At 45.2% G+C, this 22,315-nt stretch overlaps 1 protein-coding gene across 1 annotated transcript in view; it reads left to right on the top strand.

Annotated features, from left to right (window-relative positions):
- Positions 1-22,315, top strand: part of LOC138648570 (uro-adherence factor A-like) — a 92,221-nt gene that overhangs the window by 27,018 nt on the left and 42,888 nt on the right. The window contains exons 2-3 of the mRNA XM_069738349.1: positions 15,512-15,569; positions 20,591-20,686. Of these exons, the coding sequence (XP_069594450.1) occupies positions 15,512-15,569; positions 20,591-20,686 (154 nt within the window). The remainder of the gene's footprint in view (positions 1-15,511; positions 15,570-20,590; positions 20,687-22,315) is intronic.

The following is a 22,315-nucleotide window of genomic DNA, read 5'->3' as shown; positions in this document are numbered from 1 at the left end:
TTTCCACTATATAAATCTAGTCTCTGTAGCCAAATGGGCGTGAGCTTCAAGTCTTCACTGTGAGCATTTTTTTAAAAAATACCACACCCACTTGGTAATAAAGGCTAGACTTATATGCAGGGTAAAAAGGGCTATATCTCAGGAACGGAGAGGCGCAGGAACAAAAGTAATACAACGCCGGATTCAGGAGAACAGCGGCTTTTACACCAGGCAATTTTTTTTTCCAAATTTATAGTAAGTGACGGGTATAAGATGCATTAACTGCATTCCATAATAAAATAAACAGGACTTTGTGCACTTATTTATTGTCGCTGTTCAGCACTTAGCTCCATATTTGTAGCTGGGTTACTGATTAGAAAGTGTCAGGGCAATTTCAGATAACTGTCAGGAGAATAGTTAGACTGTGGACAAAGCAGCAGAAATAAGCCTGTCGCTCTATATGCAAATACACCCCGCTCTCTCGACTTTGAAGCTCGCACCATTTATCTTAATCACAGCGATACGTATAGGTTCAAATTTGCTCGTCTGGCAAACTCCCCTACTAGTTCAGATTCATTTTAGCCCTGCTTGTTATGTCTGATTGCTGTCAGAAGAAATCATTCTGCGCCCAGACTGTAACCATTCCAAGCTTTGTGATTGGTTGAGTATACTGTCATTTGCTATATGATTTTGCACCAATGATAATTAGATTCTGAGAGTCGTCTATTTAAAGGGAACCTGCCAGCATATTTTTACATATGGCGTTAGTAGAATGGTTGCATAGGCGCTTGTCCCCTAAACAAAAATGACACCTTTTTTGTAAAGATCCGATGTGCCAGTCATGAGAAATCTAGTGTAGAAGCAGTAAGCAAATCAGACTGGAAGTGCACTGGGAGTGTTTCTTCTAAAGTGCACTGACACGCCCCCGGTGCACTTCTAAGTCTGATTTGCATATGGCTTCAACACTAGATTTCTCATGAATCTGTACAAAAAAGGTGTCATTTTTATTGTTGGACAAGGAGCTATACTTCCTGCTGACAGGTTCCCTTTAATCGAATGTTTCAGTAAGTTCACATCTATGTAAAAGAATCATAGTGACACAAGTAGTAGTGCTATATTATTTATTATTATAGCGCCATTTATTCCATGGCGCTTTACATGTGAGGAGGGGTATACATAATAAAAACAAGTACAATAATCTTGAACAATACAACTCACTGACTGGTACAGGAGGAGAGAGGACCCTGCCCGCGAGGGCTCACAATCTACAAGGGATGGGTGAGGATACAGTAGGTGAGGGTAGAGATGGTCATGCAGCGGTTTGGTCGATCGGTGGTTACTGCAGGTTGTAGGCTTGTCGGAAGAGGTGAGTCTTCAGGTTCTTTTTGAAGGTTTCGATGGTAGGCGAGAGTCTGATGTGTTGTGGTAGAGGGTTCCAGAGTAGGGGTGATACGCGAGAGAAATCTTGTATACGATTGTGGGAAGAGGAGATAAGAGGGGAGTAGAGTAGGAGATCTTGTGAGGATCGGAGGTTGCGTGCAGGTAAGTACCGGGAGACGAGGGCACAGATGTATGGAGGAAACAGGTTGTGGATGGTTTTGTATGTCATGGTTAGGCTTTTGTACTGGAGTCTCTGGGCAATGGGGAGCCAGTGAAGGGATTGACAGAGGGGAGAGGCCGGGGAATAGCGGGGGGACAGGTGGATTAGTCGGGCAGCAGAGTTTAGAATAGATTGGAGGGGTGCGAGAGTGTTAGAGGGGAGGCCACAGAGCAGGAGGTTACTGTAGTCGAGACTGGAGATGATGAGGGCATGGACTAGGGTTTTTGCAGATTCTTGGTTTAGGAATGTACGGATATGGGAAATATTTTGGAGTTGAAGGCGGCAGGAAGTGGAAAGGGCCTGGATATGTGGTTTGAAGGAGAGATCGGTGTCAAGGATTACCCCGAGGCAGCGAGCTTGTGGGACTGGGGAGAGTGTGCTGCTCTTTACTGTAATGGATAGGTTCGTTGGGGGGGGGGGGGGAAGGGTCACGTGAGATGGGGGAAAGATGATGAATTCTGTTTTATCCATATTAAGTTTCAGAAATCTAGCGGAGAAGAAGGATGAGATAGCGGACAGATATTGAGGGATTCTGGTTAGTAGGGAGGTGATATCTGGTCCAGAGATGTAGATCTGTGTGTCGTCAGCATAGAGATGATACTGAAAGCCGTGATATTCTATGAGCTGTCCCAGGCCAAAGGTGTAGATGGAGAAGAGCAGGGGCCCAAGGACTGAACCTTGCGGGACTCCGACAGATAGGGGGTGAGGTGAGGAGGTGGTGTGTGAGTGGGAGACGCTGAATGTCCGGTCTGTTAGGTATGACGAGATCCAGGATAGGGCCAAGTCTGTGATGCCAAGGGATGAGAGAGTCTGTAGTAATAGGGAATGGTCCACTGTGTCAAAGGCAGAGGACAGGTCCAGGAGGAGGAGGACAAAGTAGTGACGCTTGACCTTGGTGGTTATTGGGTCATTGGTGACCTTAGTTAGGGCAGCTTCAGTGGAGTGGTGCTGTCTGAGGCCAGAATGTAAGCTGTTAAAGAGGGAGCAGGAGGAGGGGAGTTTTTATCTTAGCGCTATATGTGCTAAAGTAAAAACCACCTAAAAATGATAAGAGTACAGAGAGCCATGGCCCCAATGACCTAATCCATTGTTAATAAACCCCTTATACTAGGGCATTGGCTGGCTTGAGGCTTTTTAGTGCTGGTGGAGATTATTATTAACCTCTCACACTTGTCTGCTGTCATTTAAAGGGCAAATGCGTAGTATTTCTTAATGCACTGACGAGGGATTCGAGAAATGTTTCTGGATCTATTCTGGATCGCTTGGATGCCTGAGCACAATGGTTCTGTTAGTTCCTGCATGTTGGTAAATTGCACTTTATGGTTATGTTTCCAGTCCTGTTGCAGAGACACTCACTACCTGCTTCAGCGTCGTGGCTTTTGTGATTATGACTCTGACTCTTAGCACTTTGTCATGTGCATCCAGTATCTCACATGTCTCTGGGCAGTTGTCACCATCTGAGAACTATTCTGGGAAATACATATTAGGAATTCTCTCGGGTGAAGAGCATAGCTTCTTACAAGACTTACAGGGGTTAACCACCTGACAATAAAACACGTATGATAAATACATCATTCATACATTAAACACCAGGTGCCTCCTTTTTATTTTTATTCCGGCGCTGTTCCTTTAATTCCCAGTCTTATTTCCGTCTATGTAAAATGGCTGTAAGCATCCTCTCTGTACACTGTGCATTGAAAGTCTAAGACACTCCCCCATTCCGTGGACTGAACCATCTAAGATCAGCATTGGGGGGATTGCCTCAGAGTCTCTCCTGACTAGAACATGTAAAACACCCAAGAAAATACATATGCAAAATTACACTAATGCTATAAAAAAACAACTTGAAAATCATGGCATTTTTCTTTTTTTTTCTTTTTATACATAGGATTTAAAATGCAAAAAGGTGTGTTTTTAGGAAACTTAAGGAATTATCTGCACTTCACCCTTAAATGGGTGTTCTCATCTCCAAGATCTGATTCCAGTATGTAGTAGGTGTAATAATAATTATATAATTAGCAAATCCCTCCAATTAGAAATGTAGTACAGTTCTTCTTTTTCCTTATGTTACTTATGTAGGACATTGCAGTAGCTTAGGTATCCATGGTTACGACCACTAACAACAAACTAACTGTCACTATGAGTGGTCGTAACCATGGATATCTAAGCTACTGCAATGCCCTGTACATGGGGTAAGTGACATAGCGAATCACAGGAACTACCGTATACTACATTTTTAATCATAAATTTTTGCTAATATTATTATTATTACACCTACTATATATTGGGATAGGATCTTGGAGATGGGAATACCCCTTTAAAGTGACAACGTGAAATACCTTTTGAAATAGATGAAAAGAGACCTTAGAATTGGAGGAATGGTGCCAGAGAGAATTAATAGGAGGGCTCCTGGCGTTTTATTTATGCACTATGTAGTCTTTGGGAAATCTGTCTAGTTTATCACTTTTACTGTGAAGTGTAGCTACTTCCTTAAAGAAGTTTCCACTACTCAGACAACCCTTCCTCAATCCTCTTGTTTCCCCTTTTTAAAATAACGACACTTTACTCCCCTCCGGCGCTGGGGCCGGTCCATCGGTGTCGGCGCCTTCTCACCCTGGAGATTGCATAACAGTGTGACGTCACGCCCTGGGGCCAATCACAAGGGCAGCGGCGCTCATCTCCTCCGGATGTAAGCGATTTGTCCGATTGTCCGCAGGGTTCACGCGACGTCACACTGTAACACGATCGCCGGTGCCGACACCGCTGGAGGTGAGTCTAAGTGTTATTATAAAAAGGGGAACCTACAGATTGAGAAGGGGTTGTCCGAATTGTGCCTTCTTTTTTTATCTTTTCATAGTCTTTTTTTATAGCGCTAATATCATTTTGTGTATGTGTTTCCTTGGTGTTTTCGATCACTATAGAAAAACACAAGGAAAAAAAAAACTCCAAATCTAGAAGACGCCAATTTGATAAATTTTCACTGACCCCCCCAAATTCTACAAAAATGTCAAAAATCGATGTATGTAGGCATTCTCATATTTTACTATTTATCAAGCCAAATCCAATGGAAGCTCGGCAGACCCATCACTCGGAACCTAACGTTTGACTTTCCTCTTCATCCTTTCCAACCAGGGATTGACTAATATTTTATTCGAGAAGTGTTGGGTCTTAAATGCGCCTTGAGCTCCGAATTAGACTTTTTTTCTTGCAAACACCATTGGTTTGTGACCCCTCGTTGCTTTTTTAGCCTACTTTTCCATTATATTGTTCTTCTCTATCATCACAGATATTGAGAAATAACACAGGAGTTTACAGTAGCAGATAGATGTGCGGCCTCTGCCGCAGATATTGAGAAATAATACAGGAGTTTACAGTAGCAGATAGATGTGCGGCCTCTGCTGCAGATATTGAGAAATAACACAGGAGTGTACAGTAGCCGATAAATGTGCGGCCTCTGCCGCAGATATTGAGAAATAATACAGGAGTTTACAGTAGCAGATAGATGTGCGGCCTCTGCCGCAGATATTGAGAAATAACAGGAGTTTACAGTAGCAGATAGATGTGCGGCCTCTGCCGCAGATATTGAGAAATAACACAGGAGTGTACAGTAGCCGATAAATGTGCGGCCTCTGCCGCAGATATTGAGAAATAACACAGGAGTGTACAGTAGCCGATAAATGTGCGGCCTCTGCCGCAGATATTGAGAAATAATACAGGAGTTTACAGTAGCAGATAGATGTGCGGCCTCTGCCGCAGATATTGAGAAATAACAGGAGTTTACAGTAGCAGATAGATGTGCGGCCTCTGCCGCAGATATTGAGAAATAACACAGGAGTTTACAGTAGCAGATAAATGTGCGGCCTCTGCCGCAGGTATTGAGAAATAATACAGGAGTTTACAGTAGCAGATAGATGTGCGGCCTCTGCCGCAGATATTGAGAAATAACACAGGAGTTTACAGTAGCAGATAGATGTGCGGCCTCTGCCGCAGATATTGAGAAATAACACAGGAGTTTACAGTAGCAGATAGATGTGCGACCTCTGCCGCAGATATTGAGAAATAACACAGGAGTTTACAGTAGCAGATAGATGTGCGACCTCTGCCGCAGATATTGAGAAATAACACAGGAGTTTACAGTAGCAGATAAATGTGCGGCCTCTGCCGCAGGTATTGAGAAATAATACAGGAGTTTACAGTAGCAGATAGATGTGCGGCCTCTGCCGCAGATATTGAGAAATAACACAGGAGTTTACAGTAGCAGATAGATGTGCGGCCTCTGCCGCAGATATTGAGAAATAACACAGGAGTTTACAGTAGCAGATAGATGTGCGACCTCTGCCGCAGATATTGAGAAATAACACAGGAGTTTACAGTAGCAGATAGATGTGCGACCTCTGCCGCAGATATTGAGAAATAACACAGGAGTTTACAGTAGCAGATAGATGTGCGGCCTCTGCCGCAGAGGTGTATTTGATCTTCTCGCTCTTCTCTCTGGTTCTCCGGTTCTCACGCTCTGCTTTATCCCCCATGCTGCTTTCTATATATATCACCTTGACATCTAGCAACATGAGAACTTCAATAATACAGATTTATGGGAATCTTAACATTCCGGTAAGAGCCGTGCTGTCCTATCAGCAGATGGCAACCTGTAGTCTGGATGTGGGCACCTGTCGATGGGTCTTCGGGGCGACATTAAAGGAATTCTGTGGTCGCAGTTGGGTTTCTACATATTTTTATCTTCTAAAGGAAATAAGAATAAACGGAATGACAAAGGCACAACGCCCAGTATACAGTGCGTTCAAGTAGGGGCACGACACTAAGTCTGTCATATGCTACAACAACAGCTGATTTAATCATCCAATATAATATATAAGGGGTCAGGAGGGCTATCAAGCAAAGCGCCCACAAAGCCTATAGGATTGTCCCTCCACCACCAAACTGTACAGCGGCACAATGCAGTCAGGGGGAAACGTTCTCCGGAATCGCCAAACTCGGACTCCTCCATCAGACATAGAAGTGTGATCCATCACTGCACAGAACACGTCTCCTCCAGAGTCCAGTGGTGGCGGCTTTACACCACTCCATCCGACGCTCGGCATTGTGCTTGGTGATGTACGGCTGCGTGGAGCTGCTCGGCCATGAAGCTCCCGCCGGGGGCGCAGTGTTTGTGCTGATGTTATACCAGAAGAAGTTAGGACTCTGCAGTTATGGAGTCAGCAGAGCGTTAGTGACTTTTCAGCACTCGGCCCCCAGCTCTGTAATGTTACGGGGTCTGAGTTCCTGCGGTTCCCTCCACTTCTCAGTAATATCACTCACAGGTGAAGGGGGAAAATTTAGAAGGAAGAAATGTTATGAACGGACCAGTTACCCCGGTGGCTCCTGTTACAGGACCGCGCTGGTATCAGTGAGCTCTGCACCACCATTCGTTCTATCATGTTAGTAAAGGCAGACAGCATGGTGGGGGGCTGGATGTTATCCACCGGGGGGCAAAGGGTCCGGATGTTATATACCCGTAGCGAGTGGCCGGATGTTATACACTGGGAGGAGAGGGGCCAGATGTTACACAGAAGAGGGGCAATCTGGCCGGATGTTATACATCGGGAGGAGAGGGGATGAATGTTATACAGAAGGGGGGCAATGGGGTTGAATCTTTTATATTTAGGGGGGGGGGGCTGGATGTTAAATACTGGAAGGAGAGGAGCCAGATGTTATACACCAAGTGGGTGAGGGACCAGATGTTATATAACAGGGGGGCAATGGGGCCGGAAGTTTTATATTTAGGGGGTCGAGTAGCCGGACATTATGTACCGGTAGGAGAGGTGCTGAATGTTATACATCAAGGGGGCAAAGGGGCCGGATGTTATATATTTAGGGGGTCTAGTGGCCAGATGTTATATACTGGGAAGAGAGCAGCCGGATGTTATACACCAGGGGGCAATGGGGCTGGAACTTGTACAACAGGGAAGCAATCTGTCTGGATTTTATATACTAGGGACGAGTGGACGGATGTTATACACCGGGAGGAGAGGAGCTGGATGTTATATATTTAGGGGGTTGAATGGTCGGATCTTGTATACCGGGAGGAGAGGAGCTGGATGTTATATGTTTAGGGGGTTGAGTGGCCGGATCTTGTATACCGGGAGGAGAGGAGCTGGATGTTATATGTTTAGGGGGTTGAGTGGCCGGATCTTGTATACCGGGAGGAGAGGAGCTGGATGTTATATGTTTAGGGGGTTGAGTGGCCGGATCTTGTATACCGGGAGGAGAGGAGCTGGATGTTATATATTTAGGGGGTTGAGTGGCCGGATCTTGTATACCGGGAGGAGAGGAGCTGGATGTTATATGTTTAGGGGGTTGAGTGGCCGGATCTTGTATACCGGGAGGAGATGAGCTGGATGTTATATGTTTAGGGGGTTGAGTGGCCGGATCTTGTATACTGGGAGGAGAGGAGCTGGATGTTATATGTTTAGGGGGTTGAGTGGCCGGATCTTGTATACCGGGAGGAGAGGAGCTGGATGTTATATGTTTAGGGGGTTGAGTGGCCGGATCTTGTATACCGGGAGGAGAGGAGCTGGATGTTATATGTTTAGGGGGTTGAATGGCCGGATCTTGTATACCGGGAGGAGAGGAGCTGGATGTTATATGTTTAGGGGGTTGAGTGGCCGGATCTTGTATACCGGGAGGAGAGGAGCTGGATGTTATATGTTTAGGGGGTTGAGTGGCCGGATCTTGTATACCGGGAGGAGAGGAGCTGGATGTTATATATTTAGGGGGTTGAATGGCCGGATCTTGTATACCGGGAGGAGAGGAGCTGGATGTTATATGTTTAGGGGGTTGAGTGGCCGGATCTTGTATACCGGGAGGAGAGGAGCTGGATGTTATATGTTTAGGGGGTTGAATGGCCGGATCTTGTATACCGCAAGGAGAGGGGCCGGATGTTATATATTTAGGGGGTTGAGTGGCCGGATGTTGTATACCGGGAGGAGAGGAGCTGGATGTTATATGTTTAGGGGGTTGAGTGGCCGGATGTTGTATACCGGGAGGAGAGGAGCTGGATGTTATATGTTTAGGGGGTTGAGTGGCCGGATCTTGTATACCGGGAGGAGAGGAGCTGGATGTTATATATTTAGGGGGTTGAATGGCCGGATCTTGTATACCGGGAGGAGAGGAGCTGGATGTTATATATTTAGGGGGTTGAATGGCCGGATCTTGTATACCGCAAGGAGAGGGGCCGGATGTTATATATTTAGGGGGTTGAGTGGCCGGATGTTGTATACCGGGAGGAGAGGAGCTGGATGTTATATGTTTAGGGGGTTGAGTGGCCGGATCTTATATACTGGGAGGAGAGGAGCTGGATGTTATATGTTTAGGGGGTTGAGTGGCCGGATCTTGTATACCGGGAGGAGAGGAGCTGGATGTTATATGTTTAGGGGGTTGAGTGGCCGGATCTTGTATACCGGGAGGAGAGGGGCTGGATGTTATATATTTAGGGGGTTGAGTGGCCGGATCTTGTATACCGGGAGGAGAGGAGCTGGATGTTATATGTTTAGGGGGTTGAGTGGCCGGATCTTATATACCGGGAGGAGAGGAGCTGGATGTTATATGTTTAGGGGGTTGAGTGGCCGGATCTTGTATACCGGGAGGAAAGGAGCTGGATGTTATATATTTAGGGGGTTGAATGGCCGGATCTTGTATACCGGGAGGAGAGGGGCTGGATGTTATATATTTAGGAGGTTGAATGGCCGGATCTTGTATACCGCAAGGAGAGGGGCCGGATGTTATATATTTAGGGGGTTGAATGGCCGGATCTTGTATACCGCAAGGAGAGGGGCCGGATGTTATATATTTAGGGGGTTGAGTGGCCGGATCTTGTATACCGGGAGGAGAGGAGCTGGATGTTATACATCAAGGGGGCAATCTGTCTGGATTTTATATACCAGGGGTGATGTTATACACCAGGAGGAGAGGGGCCGGATGTTATATACCAGGAAGGTGCGAGGGGATTTAAGAAAAAAACTGAATTCAATATTTAAGATATGTGCAGATATCGGCGGAGATCGCAGCTTGGTTACGACACGTCTGCATCCTTTTTTGCTACTATTGATCATTTTACATGCGATCATATCATGGCGGTTTGGACGTCCATTGCTGCAATATTAGTTCACCTGGCTGTAATGTCGGACAATACCTAACACCCGCCTGCTCCACTTCACCTATCGTAAAATTATACTGAGATGGAAAATTCTAATTCAAAGTTCATGTTTGTGCAGTGGAGCGATGGGTGAGATTGGTAATCACTTTCGCTCTCTGGATCAGGCTGCAGTGTGATAATACAGGGGGAGAGATCACTGCTGGCTGATACACACAAGCAAGACAAAAGAAAAAAAAGGAAACTGATAGTTGCTAATACTTGGAACAATCAAGTTATTATTTGCTGATAAAAGTGTACAGAATGAAAGAAATACAATGGCTTTTACTGTAATAATGAGTCTTATGGGGGAAGATCTGGGGTCTGGGGACCTATCTACAGGCAATGTCCTATGGGGTAAAATAATCTGGTTTGGCTAATATGAGATTTTCTTCACTTTTAGAGGAGAACTAATTTGCATAACTAAAGGACCACGTATTGATAGTCTTTCTAGGTTTGGAGAGACGTTATGATTGGTGGACGTCCAACTTCTGGATCCCCCACCGATCCTAAAAGGATGGGGCCTCAGCACTGGTAAAGTACCGTGTCCTGATCAGTGTGTTTCTCCTGCACGGTGTCACTTATGACCGTGCTCTGCAGGTTGTTGGCGTCCTATTTGGACTAATAGGTGAGCGGACTCGTACCCATACTATGCTGATCCACAGGGATCCCAAGAACGGGGTTCTGAAACAACGACAACAGAGCCCCATTTTGAATGGCGCAAAGATGAACATGTTTGGCCTCTACTCCATTAATTGTCTATGGGACTTCTGGAGAAAGTCAAGAACAGGGCTCCGCAGGGGCGGAGTCACAGACAGAAGTGGGCACAGTATATGGGCCCTTTGCAGCCCAATGTCTCATCATACTACACTCCTTTATATATCTGTGAGGCCTCGTTTACTCTTGGCCACTGGTTGTGCCAATGATATGTCTGACCCTGGTGCTCTGCCATTCTCAGCAGCCCCATAGACGATGAATGGCGCGGAGGGTATGCATGTGCCCCTCTATTTAATTCAAGAACGGGTTCAGAACTCCGTTTTCGGGATCGTTAGGGGTCCGTACAGTCGATCCTCCAGTGATCAACAAGTTATCGGCAGTCGTATTACTAGGGGAAGCTCGCTATCTTGGGAATAACACTTTAATCACTTAGCAAATATTTGCTATATAAATCTATTTGACTACTGTGTATCCTGCAGCCCCTTAGGGAACAAGTCAGTGACTGTAGCTGAACCCAGGAAATCTTTCTTTTAGGACATCTTGTAGATGCTGCGCGGTGTCTGTGCGGCCGATAGACACTAATTATTCTGCTGGAGAATTTGGGAATGTGCAGTCACAACGGCATAGTTTAAGGTCCAGGCTGGTTTACAATGGCAGGGTTACGCGGGATCAGCCGAGACTGGTAAATTTAGAAAAGCTAATTTTAATCTAATAAAGTCATCTCTGAGGTATGAGGACGGCAGGAGAAGACTTCACTGGAAAATCAGACGGAAGAAAAATCTTTGCTGCTTTAGAAAGTCTTCTGATGTAATTCTGTACAGTAGGATATATATATATATATATATATATATATATATATATATATATATATATATACTATGTATTGTATTATTTATATATTTATGTGAAACAGAATGTCCTGCAATGAGTTTCACATGTCATAAATTATAAACTTCTGCTTTATTATAAAAGAAAATAATCCATTTTATCCCACATTTCCTTGGAGCACTTCTAAGTGACTTAAAGGGAATCTGTCACAAGGTTTTTGCTATGTCATCTTAGATCAGCATTGCATAGTGGCAGAGACTCTGATTCCAACAATGTGTCACTTACCGGGCTGCTTGCTGTAGTTTTGATAGAATTCCTGTTTTCTCTGCTGAAGATGTAGCAGTGCTGAGCTGTATATAACCCCACCCACATCCCTGACTGGCAGCTTCCTGTATACACTATGAGCAAGCTGCCAATCAGTGGTCAGGGCGGGATTACGTAGATTAGCTGGACTGGTTTGCACGTGAGACCCTAGTCCTGACAAATAATCTGCTGCTTATAAAATACTGATTGTATTGAAGCTACAGCACACAGCCTAGTAAGTGACACATCCCTGGAATTGGGATCTCTTGCCCTATATTATGCTGCTCTCAGATTAAATAACAATAAGCTGCTGACAGATTCTATTTATAAATAACAAAACAAAAACATAAATGATAAATTGGGTCCAAAGAGTTTCTTCCTGTCTTTCGGTGCTTTGTATTTCTTCCCTTGATCACTATTTTCCCACATATACTTAATCCCAATTATATATTTTTTTACTATCTACTATGAGGAAAGTCCAATTCTCCGTATGTGCGAGGACTGAGTGTATTCGCTGTGCGGCGATGCAGTCGCTATGTCAGGCCTAGTAACATGGAAACCTGTTGGGACCTGTCTTGATTTCTGCTATGTTGAAGCTACAGGTGAGCGTTCTGGGACTCTGCCTGCGGCATTTTCACATTTCCGCGCTTCTGATATCTTCAGCACCTGATAACCTTAATGGCGGGACCCTGTGTTACCCGCGTACGACAATATTCAGTAATGGGACGCCTATCAAAACTGTTTAAATACGAAGGCTTGACTTTGTTGCCCATAGCAACCAATCACAGCACAGCTTTCATTTTACAAGAGCAGTTTAAAAATGGAAAGCTGCGCTCTGATTGGTTGCTATGGGCAACAACTACTGTTTTCTTTTAGAATAAATGGACGACTCTCCACTCGGCCACTAAATGATGACTTTACATTTATCATGTATAGTCGCTGTACCGGCTTCCTTCCGCTTGCCTTCTGCGGGCTGGCCATTGGAAACAGAAATTCTAGTCCTGCGTCCAAGATGTCCGCACTGACACCTAAGAAACCAGGTGCTCTCATACGTCTGCACTGACACTGCGGCACCAGAGTTTCAATTCCGGAGATGCTCAACAAGCCCTGTCAATCATTGATGCAAGCTGGGCAGCCAGACAGGGGCCCAAAGGTTAAAGGGGTGCCGTCCACCTACAAAGCGGCTTCAGTCACAGACACAATATTGAACTGAAAAGGGCCCTATTACTGTTTTTCACAGGGACCCTCTACTGCCTGTGTCCGTCCCTGAGGGGTCCGTGATATTTTGATTGATGGTGTGGAACGGTGCACCGAGGAGCCTTCATTTATAGATGAAATGACGCTGTTTATCTGCCCAAGTAAAGAAGGGAAATATATACTCCCTATAAAAGTTTTAAAGGGACTTTAACCCCTATAGGACTGTATAAGTAGTTTAAATCACGACATTCTCTACATTCTAAATTGATAAAGGTGCAACGTCCTTGGAAAAGCAAATACTTGGCAAATAAAAATCCAGAAATGGAAGGATTTTTAATTATTATTTACTGCTAGTTGCCTAGGTTACCAGCCACCTCTGCAGTCTATCAATAATAGCCAGTCTCCCAGGCAAGGAGGGCTTACAAGATTTTTGTTAGTAGAGCTTGTAAGAGCGGTTCTGAAGCTGGCCAGCTCGAGCAGCCTAGCCATCTTCTTACAATGCGGCAGAGGCGAGGTTGGGGAAAGCACAGTTCAGGGCAGCAGTGTGACCATACCACTGCTCCAAAAAGTAAATTATCAGGAACACTGGTCCAAAAAGTCAATCATTAGGAGCACTGGTCCAAAAAGTCAATCATCTGGAGCACTGGTCCAAAAAGTCATTCATCAAGAGCACCAGTCCAAAAAAGTCATTCATCAAGAGCACCAGTCCAAAAAGTCATTCATCAGGAGCACTGGTCCAAAAAGTCATTCATCAGGAGCACTGGTCCAAAAAGTCAATCATCAGGAGCACCAGTCCAAAAAGTCAATCATCAGGAGCACCAGTCCAAAAAGTCAATCATTAGGAGCACTGGTCCAAAAAGTCATTCATCAGGAGCACATTGCTCCCTGGCAAATAGGAAGCCGGGAGGCAGGGGAGCGGTGTGCTCCTAAAAACAAATTATGAGAATAACCCTTTAATCCAAAGGGTGACATGTCTGGCATATCCAAAGCAGTTTTTGTGCGATTTTCACGGACTGAGAAGATGGAGGAATTTTATTTTCCATCTTCTCCTTGTCCAAGAAAATCGGATCACACTTTGATCAAACTCAGAGTCTGATCAGTGTGTGATTAGCATAATCGGCCTGATACTGTCGTATGACCCTAGCCTCATGGCGACATGGTTGATGTCTTGACCTTACCAGGCTCTTTATCCAAAGGTCATGGAGTAGTGAGGACTGCACTGTGTGGAAGGAGACAACTTTTGTAATTATCTTAATTTAAATTTAAAAAGATCAGTTCCCTTCACAGCAAGTGACCACAAGGTCCCCACCAACCTTTGGAAGAAACGGGACACGATGTATCTTCAGAGCAGATCCCGATGCTTCTCCCTGGCTGGAATGTTGCATCAGTCTCATTCTCATATTTTCGAGGGTCCTTGAAGATAGATCCTCATTGTTTCACAAAAGTTTCAAAATAATTTGCTGCATGATGACTTGGGGACACATTTCGATATTTGACCATTGTTTAGCTCTTATTCAGGCTACAAAAATCGAATGTGTGAACCTAGTCCAAGGCCCAATACTAAGCGAGAGTGCAGCAGCTTCCTCGCTGCAGCTAAGTTACACCCCACCCTTGGTGCTTTATGTATCAGTACCTTAAAGAAAAGCAGAAATGTATTTGCAGAGCAGGAAAAAGGGAAATGAATGATGTATCGCGCAAACCACTATTTCCAAATTCTGAGTTCGGAGCTTGCATGACTTCTTCTAAACCCTTAATTATGAATGATAGATAAATCTATTACTCGGTACTGACCAATGCACTCACAAGACCACGTACTCTCTCGGCAAGTGCCAACAGCAGAGATCTGGATGCTATAACCCCTTAGACTCCAAGATCAAAAGCAACCCAGGCATCTAAGGTGTTTAACAGAGGGACAGGGCCTTCATTTGTCCAGCCATCGACCCCTCGCAATATTTGCAGGTTTTCGATTGGCTCTCATGGCAGCTAGAGGCTTAACAATGGTCCCCAAGTTTGCCAGATGGGTCCCCGTGACCGGTCAATGTACCATGGAAAGGCAATAATGCAAATATATCCTGTTTATCAGTGTTTTTCTTCCTTCAAGTACAGTCCTCATTGCCTTATTTTTGCAGGAAAATAATAGTTTAAGGCTTGGGCAACGCAGAAACTTTGGCTGCGACACAGACCATGCAGCCAAATATCGGTGTTACATTGCAGCATAGTGCAACAGCATGGGGTTATAGTGCGACCGGTAAGGTGCCAGGACCATGACAAGCAAGTCGCAAAGAGTAAGAACCAGTTAGGCTTTTTTGCAACTTGCTCATCATGAGGGTCCCCATTCATGGGCGATCTGGTGGCAGCACACAATGATCTTTGGCTGGTGTTGCATCCAAAGTCGTCGGTAAAACCCAACGCAAAAGGAAACACATGGCGGCTGTCCTCAAAAGACAGCGCCACATCTGTCTATGGTTTGTATCTTACACTGTAGCTATCTGTATCTCTGCTAGAAAATTTGCTCCATGTGGTGAATTAATCAGTTGAGTAGGACCACGTCACCGTTGCAAATTTTACGGGGTGCACAATGACAGATTTAGATTAATTTCCAATGTTTACATTTTTCGTTAATCTACAGATGAAATCCCTACCTGTGCCTATGCTAAGCCCTGTGTATTTACTTATGGCTTTTTCATTTTATTTTCTAGGCAACCGGACAAAATAGTGATCGTATGGACTCGCAGGAACAGAAGAGTCTGCTCCAAGGTAGCCATTTTTGCCAGCAGTAACTGTTCTTGATCTGCCTTTCGTCCCCTGGTGACAATTTATTTAGACCGTTGTTTTATGTACCAGAAGCCGGCGGCTGAATGACGAAGCCCGGAATTTATTAAGGGGTTATTTATTAGCTGATGTAGATTTCCATTATAACGTTCAAAAATGTTGGTCGCAAATTATTGGAAATCTGGTAAGCCATGGCTCATCCCGGCCCATTTTCTTAGAAACAGACAAAAAAATGTGGCTTTTTCCCCCCAATAGCTTAACAAAGCCACTTCCGAGTTTCCTGTTAAGTTTCCCTATGGACATCTTATACTTCTGGAAAGCCATCCCTGGTGCTCAGTGGTGTACCACCAATGGGGGCAGCTACATGACCGATTATGAGTTGGGAGGAACCTGCTGCCGAGTTGTCCTGCTACTGCTTGTCATGTGTTTGGAGCAAACCAGTATAAGTTGTATCGAACGGGACCCTGTGTTGACCCCACTCCATAACTGACGAGTGTTCACTATTTTTCACAGCAGACACCCCCTTTGGCAAATGAGGGCAGCAGTTTAACCCATTAGATTCTGTGGTGAACATGGACAGATGTGGTGCTCCCTTTATCACCCCGTTTGGGTTCCCGCAACACAATTGCGGGAATCTGATCAGTTGATGTCATAGAAGATGAGGATTTATGAGGACCATTTCTATGGGACATTAGGATTTTTATTTGCGCCCCTGCCCGTACTCTTTCCATTAGGGTAATTACTCAACTTATTTCATCATGTTTTGTCCTCCTCTTATGCTCGTTGATGGCATGTTTCCTATGATTTGTAATGCTACTTTAGATTATTGAAATATAATCCCGTAGACTCGGATTTGCCAGTTGTGTATGTTTATTTGGAAGTGAAGAGGGGCAGAATACGGTTGCCAGACGCCACTGACCCCGACATCTTGAAACCAACACCTCAATCCGTCTTTCCCTTGACAGTAGACATTGGGGACAGTCGGGACGCTCCCATGCATATTACACTTTCATCTGTTCCTTTCATAATCGTCAGGTTCAGATTGTTGCCAAAAAATGCATGAAGCACAGATTATCGAGGTGCACGCCAGACTTGTATCCATGAGTCGTCTCCTTATGGTGCAGATCATCCGAGGGGGACTCCATTTCTCGGATCTTGCTTGCTGGAGGTTTCTCAATCTTGAACTTGACGACTATTGAATTCTATAGCTGTGATCTAGACAATCTGTCACGTACACTGCCTTGTATTATGTAAAAGCACTGACGGCTTCCATTTCCTATAACAATTTTGTCAATTATCTCAATATTATCGTCACAATCTGAGAAGATTTATGAAAAAAGAAGATTTTTTAACTGTTACCATATAAATGTCCCAATGTGCGCTGTAAATTACAGCCTGATGCATCTACTTACACCTAAATGGTCCAGTGTTTGTAGTAATAAAGCTTTTGTTCTGTTAGTTTAGACGTTTTTATTCTTATAACTAAATTATTGGTACTTAGCAGCCCATGTCCTCTCCTTCACGTTTACTAGTGAACACATTGATGCAGTCCAAAAATGCTGTATTGTGAGCTGCAAAACATGGACATCTGAGCAATGACATGGTCATATAGATGGCTAATAGTGTTTAAGATCCAGCCCTTCGCCCCCGGTGTATAACATCTGACCCCTCACTCCCCCCATGTATAGCATCTGGTCATTTACCCTCACCCCCAGTGTATAATATACGGCCCCTCACAGCACCCCCATATATAACATCCGCCAAACCCCCCCTCCCGTGTATAACATCCGGCCCCTCACCCCCCAGTACATAACATCCGGACCCTCACACACCCCCATGCATAACATCTAGTTCCTCTAGTTCAGAGGTCCCCAACTCCAGTCCTCAAGGCCCACCAACATGTCATGTTTTCAGGATTTCCTTAGTCTTGCCCAGGTAATAATTGCATCACCTGTGCAATGCAAAGGAAATCCTGAAAACATGACCTGTTGGTGGGCCTTGAGGACTGGAGTTGGGGACCCCTGCTCTAGTTCCATAACATCTAGTGTAACATCCCGCACCTTGCCCCTTAATGAATAACATCCGGCCTCTCACACCCCTCGGTGTATAACATCTGGTCCCTTGCCCCCAGTGTATAAAATCCGGCCCCTCGCCCCCGGTGTATAACATCTGACCCCTCGTCCCCGGGGTATAACATCTGACCCCTCGCCCCCGATGTATAACATCTGGCCTCTCACACCCCTCGGTGTATAACATCTGGTCCCTTACCCCCAGTGTATAATATCCAGCCCCTCGCCCCCGGTGTATAACATCTGACCCCTCGTCCCCGGGGTATAACATCCGACCCCTCGCCCCCGATGTATAACATCTGGCCTCTCACACCCCTCGGTGTATAACATCTGGTCCCTTACCCCCAGTGTATAATATCCAGCCCCTTGCCCCCAGTGTATAATATCCAGCCCCATGCCCCCAGTGTATAATATCCGGCCCCTTGTCCCCAGTGTGTAATATCAAGCCACTTGCCCCCAGTGTATAATATCCGGCCCCTTGCCCCCAGTGTATAATATCCGGCCCCTCGCCCCCGGTGTATAACATCTGACCCCTCGTCCCCGGGGTATAACATCCGACCCCTCGCCCCCGATGTATAACATCTGGCCTCTCACACCCCTCGGTGTATAACATCTGGTCCCTTACCCCCAGTGTATAATATCCAGCCCCTCGCCCCCGGTGTATAACATCTGACCCCTCGTCCCCGGGGTATAACATCCGACCCCTCGCCCCCGATGTATAACATCTGGCCTCTCACACCCCTCGGTGTATAACATCTGGTCCCTTACCCCCAGTGTATAATATCCAGCCCCTTGCCCCCAGTGTATAATATCCAGCCCCATGCCCCCAGTGTATAATATCCGGCCCCTTGTCCCCAGTGTGTAATATCAAGCCACTTGCCCCCAGTGTATAATATCCGGCCCCTTGCCCCCAGTGTATAATATCCGGCCCCTCGCCCCCGGTGTATAACATCTGACCCCTCGTCCCCGGTGTATAACATCCGACCCCTCGCCCCCGATGTATAACATCTGGCCTCTCACACCCCTCGGTGTATAACATCTGGTCCCTTACCCCCAGTGTATAATATCCAGCCCCTAGCCCCCAGTGTATAATATCCAGCCCCATGCCCCCAGTGTATAATATCCGGCCCCTTGTCCCGTGTGTAATATCAAGCCACTTGCCCCCAGTGTATAATATCCGGCCCCTTGCCCACAGTGTATAATATCCGGCCCCTTGCCCCTGGTGTATAACATCCGACCCCTCGCACCCGGTGTATAACATCCGACCCCTCGCCCCTGATGTATAACATCCGGCCTCTCATACCCCTCGGTGTATAACATCTGGTCCCTTGCCCCCAGTGTATAATATCCGGCCCCTTGCCCCCAGTGTATAATATCCGGCCCCTCGCCCCCGGTGTATAACATCCAACCCCTCGCCCCCGGTGTATAACATCCTGCCCCTCGCCCCCGTGGTATAACATCTGGCCCCTTGCCCCTGGTGTATAACATCTGACCCCTTGCCCCTGGTGTATAACATCTGACCCCTTGCCCCCGGTGTATAACATCCGGCCCCTCGCCCCCGGTGTATAACATCTGGCCCCTTGCCCCTGGTGTATAACATCTGACCCCTCGCCCCCGGTTTATAACGCCCGACCCCTCATCCCCGGTGTATAACATCCGGCCCCTCGCCCCAATGTATAACATCCAGCCGCTCGCCCCCCCAGTGTATAGCATCTGGCCCCCCCTGCCCTGCTGTCTACCTTTACGACATTTCTTCTTCCTGAATCTGCCTCCATCACCTGTGAGTGATATTATTGAGAAATGGTAGAAACTGCAACAACTCCGCCACGAAGTGAAGGCCACGTAATGTTACTGACCCCATAACTGCAGAGTCCAGGTATCCTCTGGTATTAACATCAGCGCAAACACAAGTTCCATTGAAGGGAAACCTTAAGGGTATGTGCACACGTAGATGGAACCTCTGTGGATTTTTCCGCACCTGTTTTTAGAAATTCGCAGGTAAAAAGCACTGCGATTTACCGCGAATTTTATGCGGATTCTACCTGCGGATTCCTGTAATGGAGCAAGTGTAAACGGAAACCGCACAAAGAATTGACATGCTGCAGAATAAACAAGCGTTTCCGCTCGTTTTTTTTTCCGCAGCATGTGCGCTGCGGATTTTGTTTTCCATAGGTTTACATGGTACTGTACAACGCATGGAAAACAGCTGTGAATCCGCAACGTGTGCACAGACCCTAAAGGGGTTTTCCCATCTCCAAGACCCTATCCCAATATGTAGTAGGTGTAGTAATAATAATAATAATATTAGCATATACCTCCAATTAGAAATGAAGTACAGTTCTTCTGATTCGCTATGTCTCTTTCCTCACGTGCAGGCATTGCAGGACCTCCGTATCCATAACACCTAGATATTATATTGAGCTGTAAGCACAGAAGCTTCGACAAATAGTTCTTCCAAGATCTAGAATTCTTGCACGTGACATCCGTGTAAACTCCATGTAAACACAGCCACGTCTCTATGTGTCTGCACCTGAGAAACCCCCTAAGGCTCCATAACTCTTCCCCGTCCACAGAAGGACGTTTGGTTTTGCGTGACAAGGAGCTGAGCTTCCACATTTCTGTTAAGAACAAAGTATTTACAGACCATAAACGGTGATTGTTTTGTTTTCAGTAGGTTCCATTGTATTCTATCATTGCATTGTATATAGCTTTATAGCCTTCATCAGGATGTCAGCACTTACATATCTATGTAAAATTGATTTTTTTACCACTTTTTGTCTATAATATTATGTTTTGTATGAAGCTGGTGCTCATTTCCGGCCATTTTTTTTTAATGCATTTTCTGTCTCTTCTGATGTCCGTCCAGTCCTCGCTTTCCCCTTCGTGATGTTCTTCATTTTCTGATTGTAATTATGTTTTCACTACTGTTTTGCCCAGGCTCATAGCTGGCAGCCGGGCATCAAGGACCCCTTCCGTGGATCGGCTGTCTGGGCTGTTCCTGAAAATGTGGACATCACAGCAACACTATACAGAGTAAGTGATTAGGAGGATGAAAGAACCTCCAGGAGAAGAACTCGTAACTCGTATCTGCATCAACATGGCTGCTAGGAAAAGGTGGAGAAATGCCGCGACCATGGGTCACTTGTTACTGAACGGTCACATACAACTACGTTCGCTTGTTACAATGGGGTCTGCGTTAGCTTTGCTGATCACAAAAAAAGACCACTGTTGGAGTAGCCACAAACCACCAGTCAAATAATATTAAAATAACAATTTATATAAAATAAAAATGAAAAAAAAAATTCAATTTATTTGGAAGTATTAAAAATCCAAACACACTATTTAAATAAAGGCCTTGAAAGGAGAAAATGGTGTAAAATCATCAATATCCAATAGTATATACAGGCCTGGCATAAACCACATCAAAATCGTTTTTTTTATTAATACAAGGACTAAATACCAGGGAAATCCATGGCCATGGAACAATCATTGCAATATTGGATCAAGGTACCCATATCCTGAAATAAGCCTGAGAGTGGTAAATACAACTTATTGTTAAATGTGTGCTTACCAATGATGAGGAAGTATAGATGGATGCACCACACTTCCCCGACGCGCGTTTTGGGTAATATTACGTTCTCAAGGAAAAAGGTTTTTTTTAAATGTATTTATTAGTTTTGTTGATAAGAATACCATAGCATGCAGTGCTAATTGTGGATGAAAACCTAGTCAGAACCCTAGAAGGGAGCACAATTATTACTGTCCATATGTATCCAGCGTTAGATGGGTCCAGGACATTAATATGGGCAAAAATGAAATTAATAAATTAGAGGTGCTTTTTTATGCTATTTGCGTTTTTCTCTGTTTATTCTGTATTAATAATGTCCCTTTCTGATAACAATAAGTAGTGCGAGAAGTACAGTAGTTAAAAATAACCATTATTTTCCTATATAAAGACCTAAACCCGGTCAATGACTCAGTAAAGAGCAAGAAAAACCCCTGTAACTTGGGAGGGTGTGAAAATCTACTTGCTACTTAGTTGAGACGGGATCATAGAAGTAAACGTGGTGTGGTGGCAATGGGAGTTGATGGACACGACAACCTGCGGGAGATGCAATGTGGCACAGACTGATGGCCCTTGAGCTTCATCACAGCTTTCAATTTCTTTTGCGCCTTGGGGATGCGAATAAAATTGAGAAGTCCATAATCTACTACTGACAGGTCAACAACTGTTGATTGTGATGGAGAGTTTGCCTATCCCTGGTCTACAGAAACCCACTGTGATATTACTATTGGCTCTAGGTCACCAGGGATGTATCTATACGTTCCATCTGTGCCATAGATTACCAGAGATGTTCCCATCCGTCCCTTCAGTGCTCTTAAGCACCAGAGGAGTTCTCATTAACGCATTCACATCACTAAGCTAGATCACTAACAGCTTTATGGATCATGTCGTAGAAGGGTTTCCATAACTCTGGGGATCCTACTTCGGAGAAAACCACCACAAGGAGCATCTCCGGAGATGCTGAATGGAGCTCACACGTTGTGCTAGATGTCCAGATGTGTCCTCTCCTGCATTACCCCATAAGCTATGATATATATTATACATTTTTATATCATTGTGGAGACCTTTCCTAAAGGTGGACGATAGAAAAAAAAACA

Source organism: Ranitomeya imitator, chromosome 9, assembly GCF_032444005.1.
Source record: "Ranitomeya imitator isolate aRanImi1 chromosome 9, aRanImi1.pri, whole genome shotgun sequence".
In the NCBI taxonomy this organism is placed as follows: Eukaryota; Metazoa; Chordata; class Amphibia; order Anura; family Dendrobatidae; genus Ranitomeya; species Ranitomeya imitator.
This window is presented reverse-complemented; position numbering and strand designations above follow the sequence as displayed.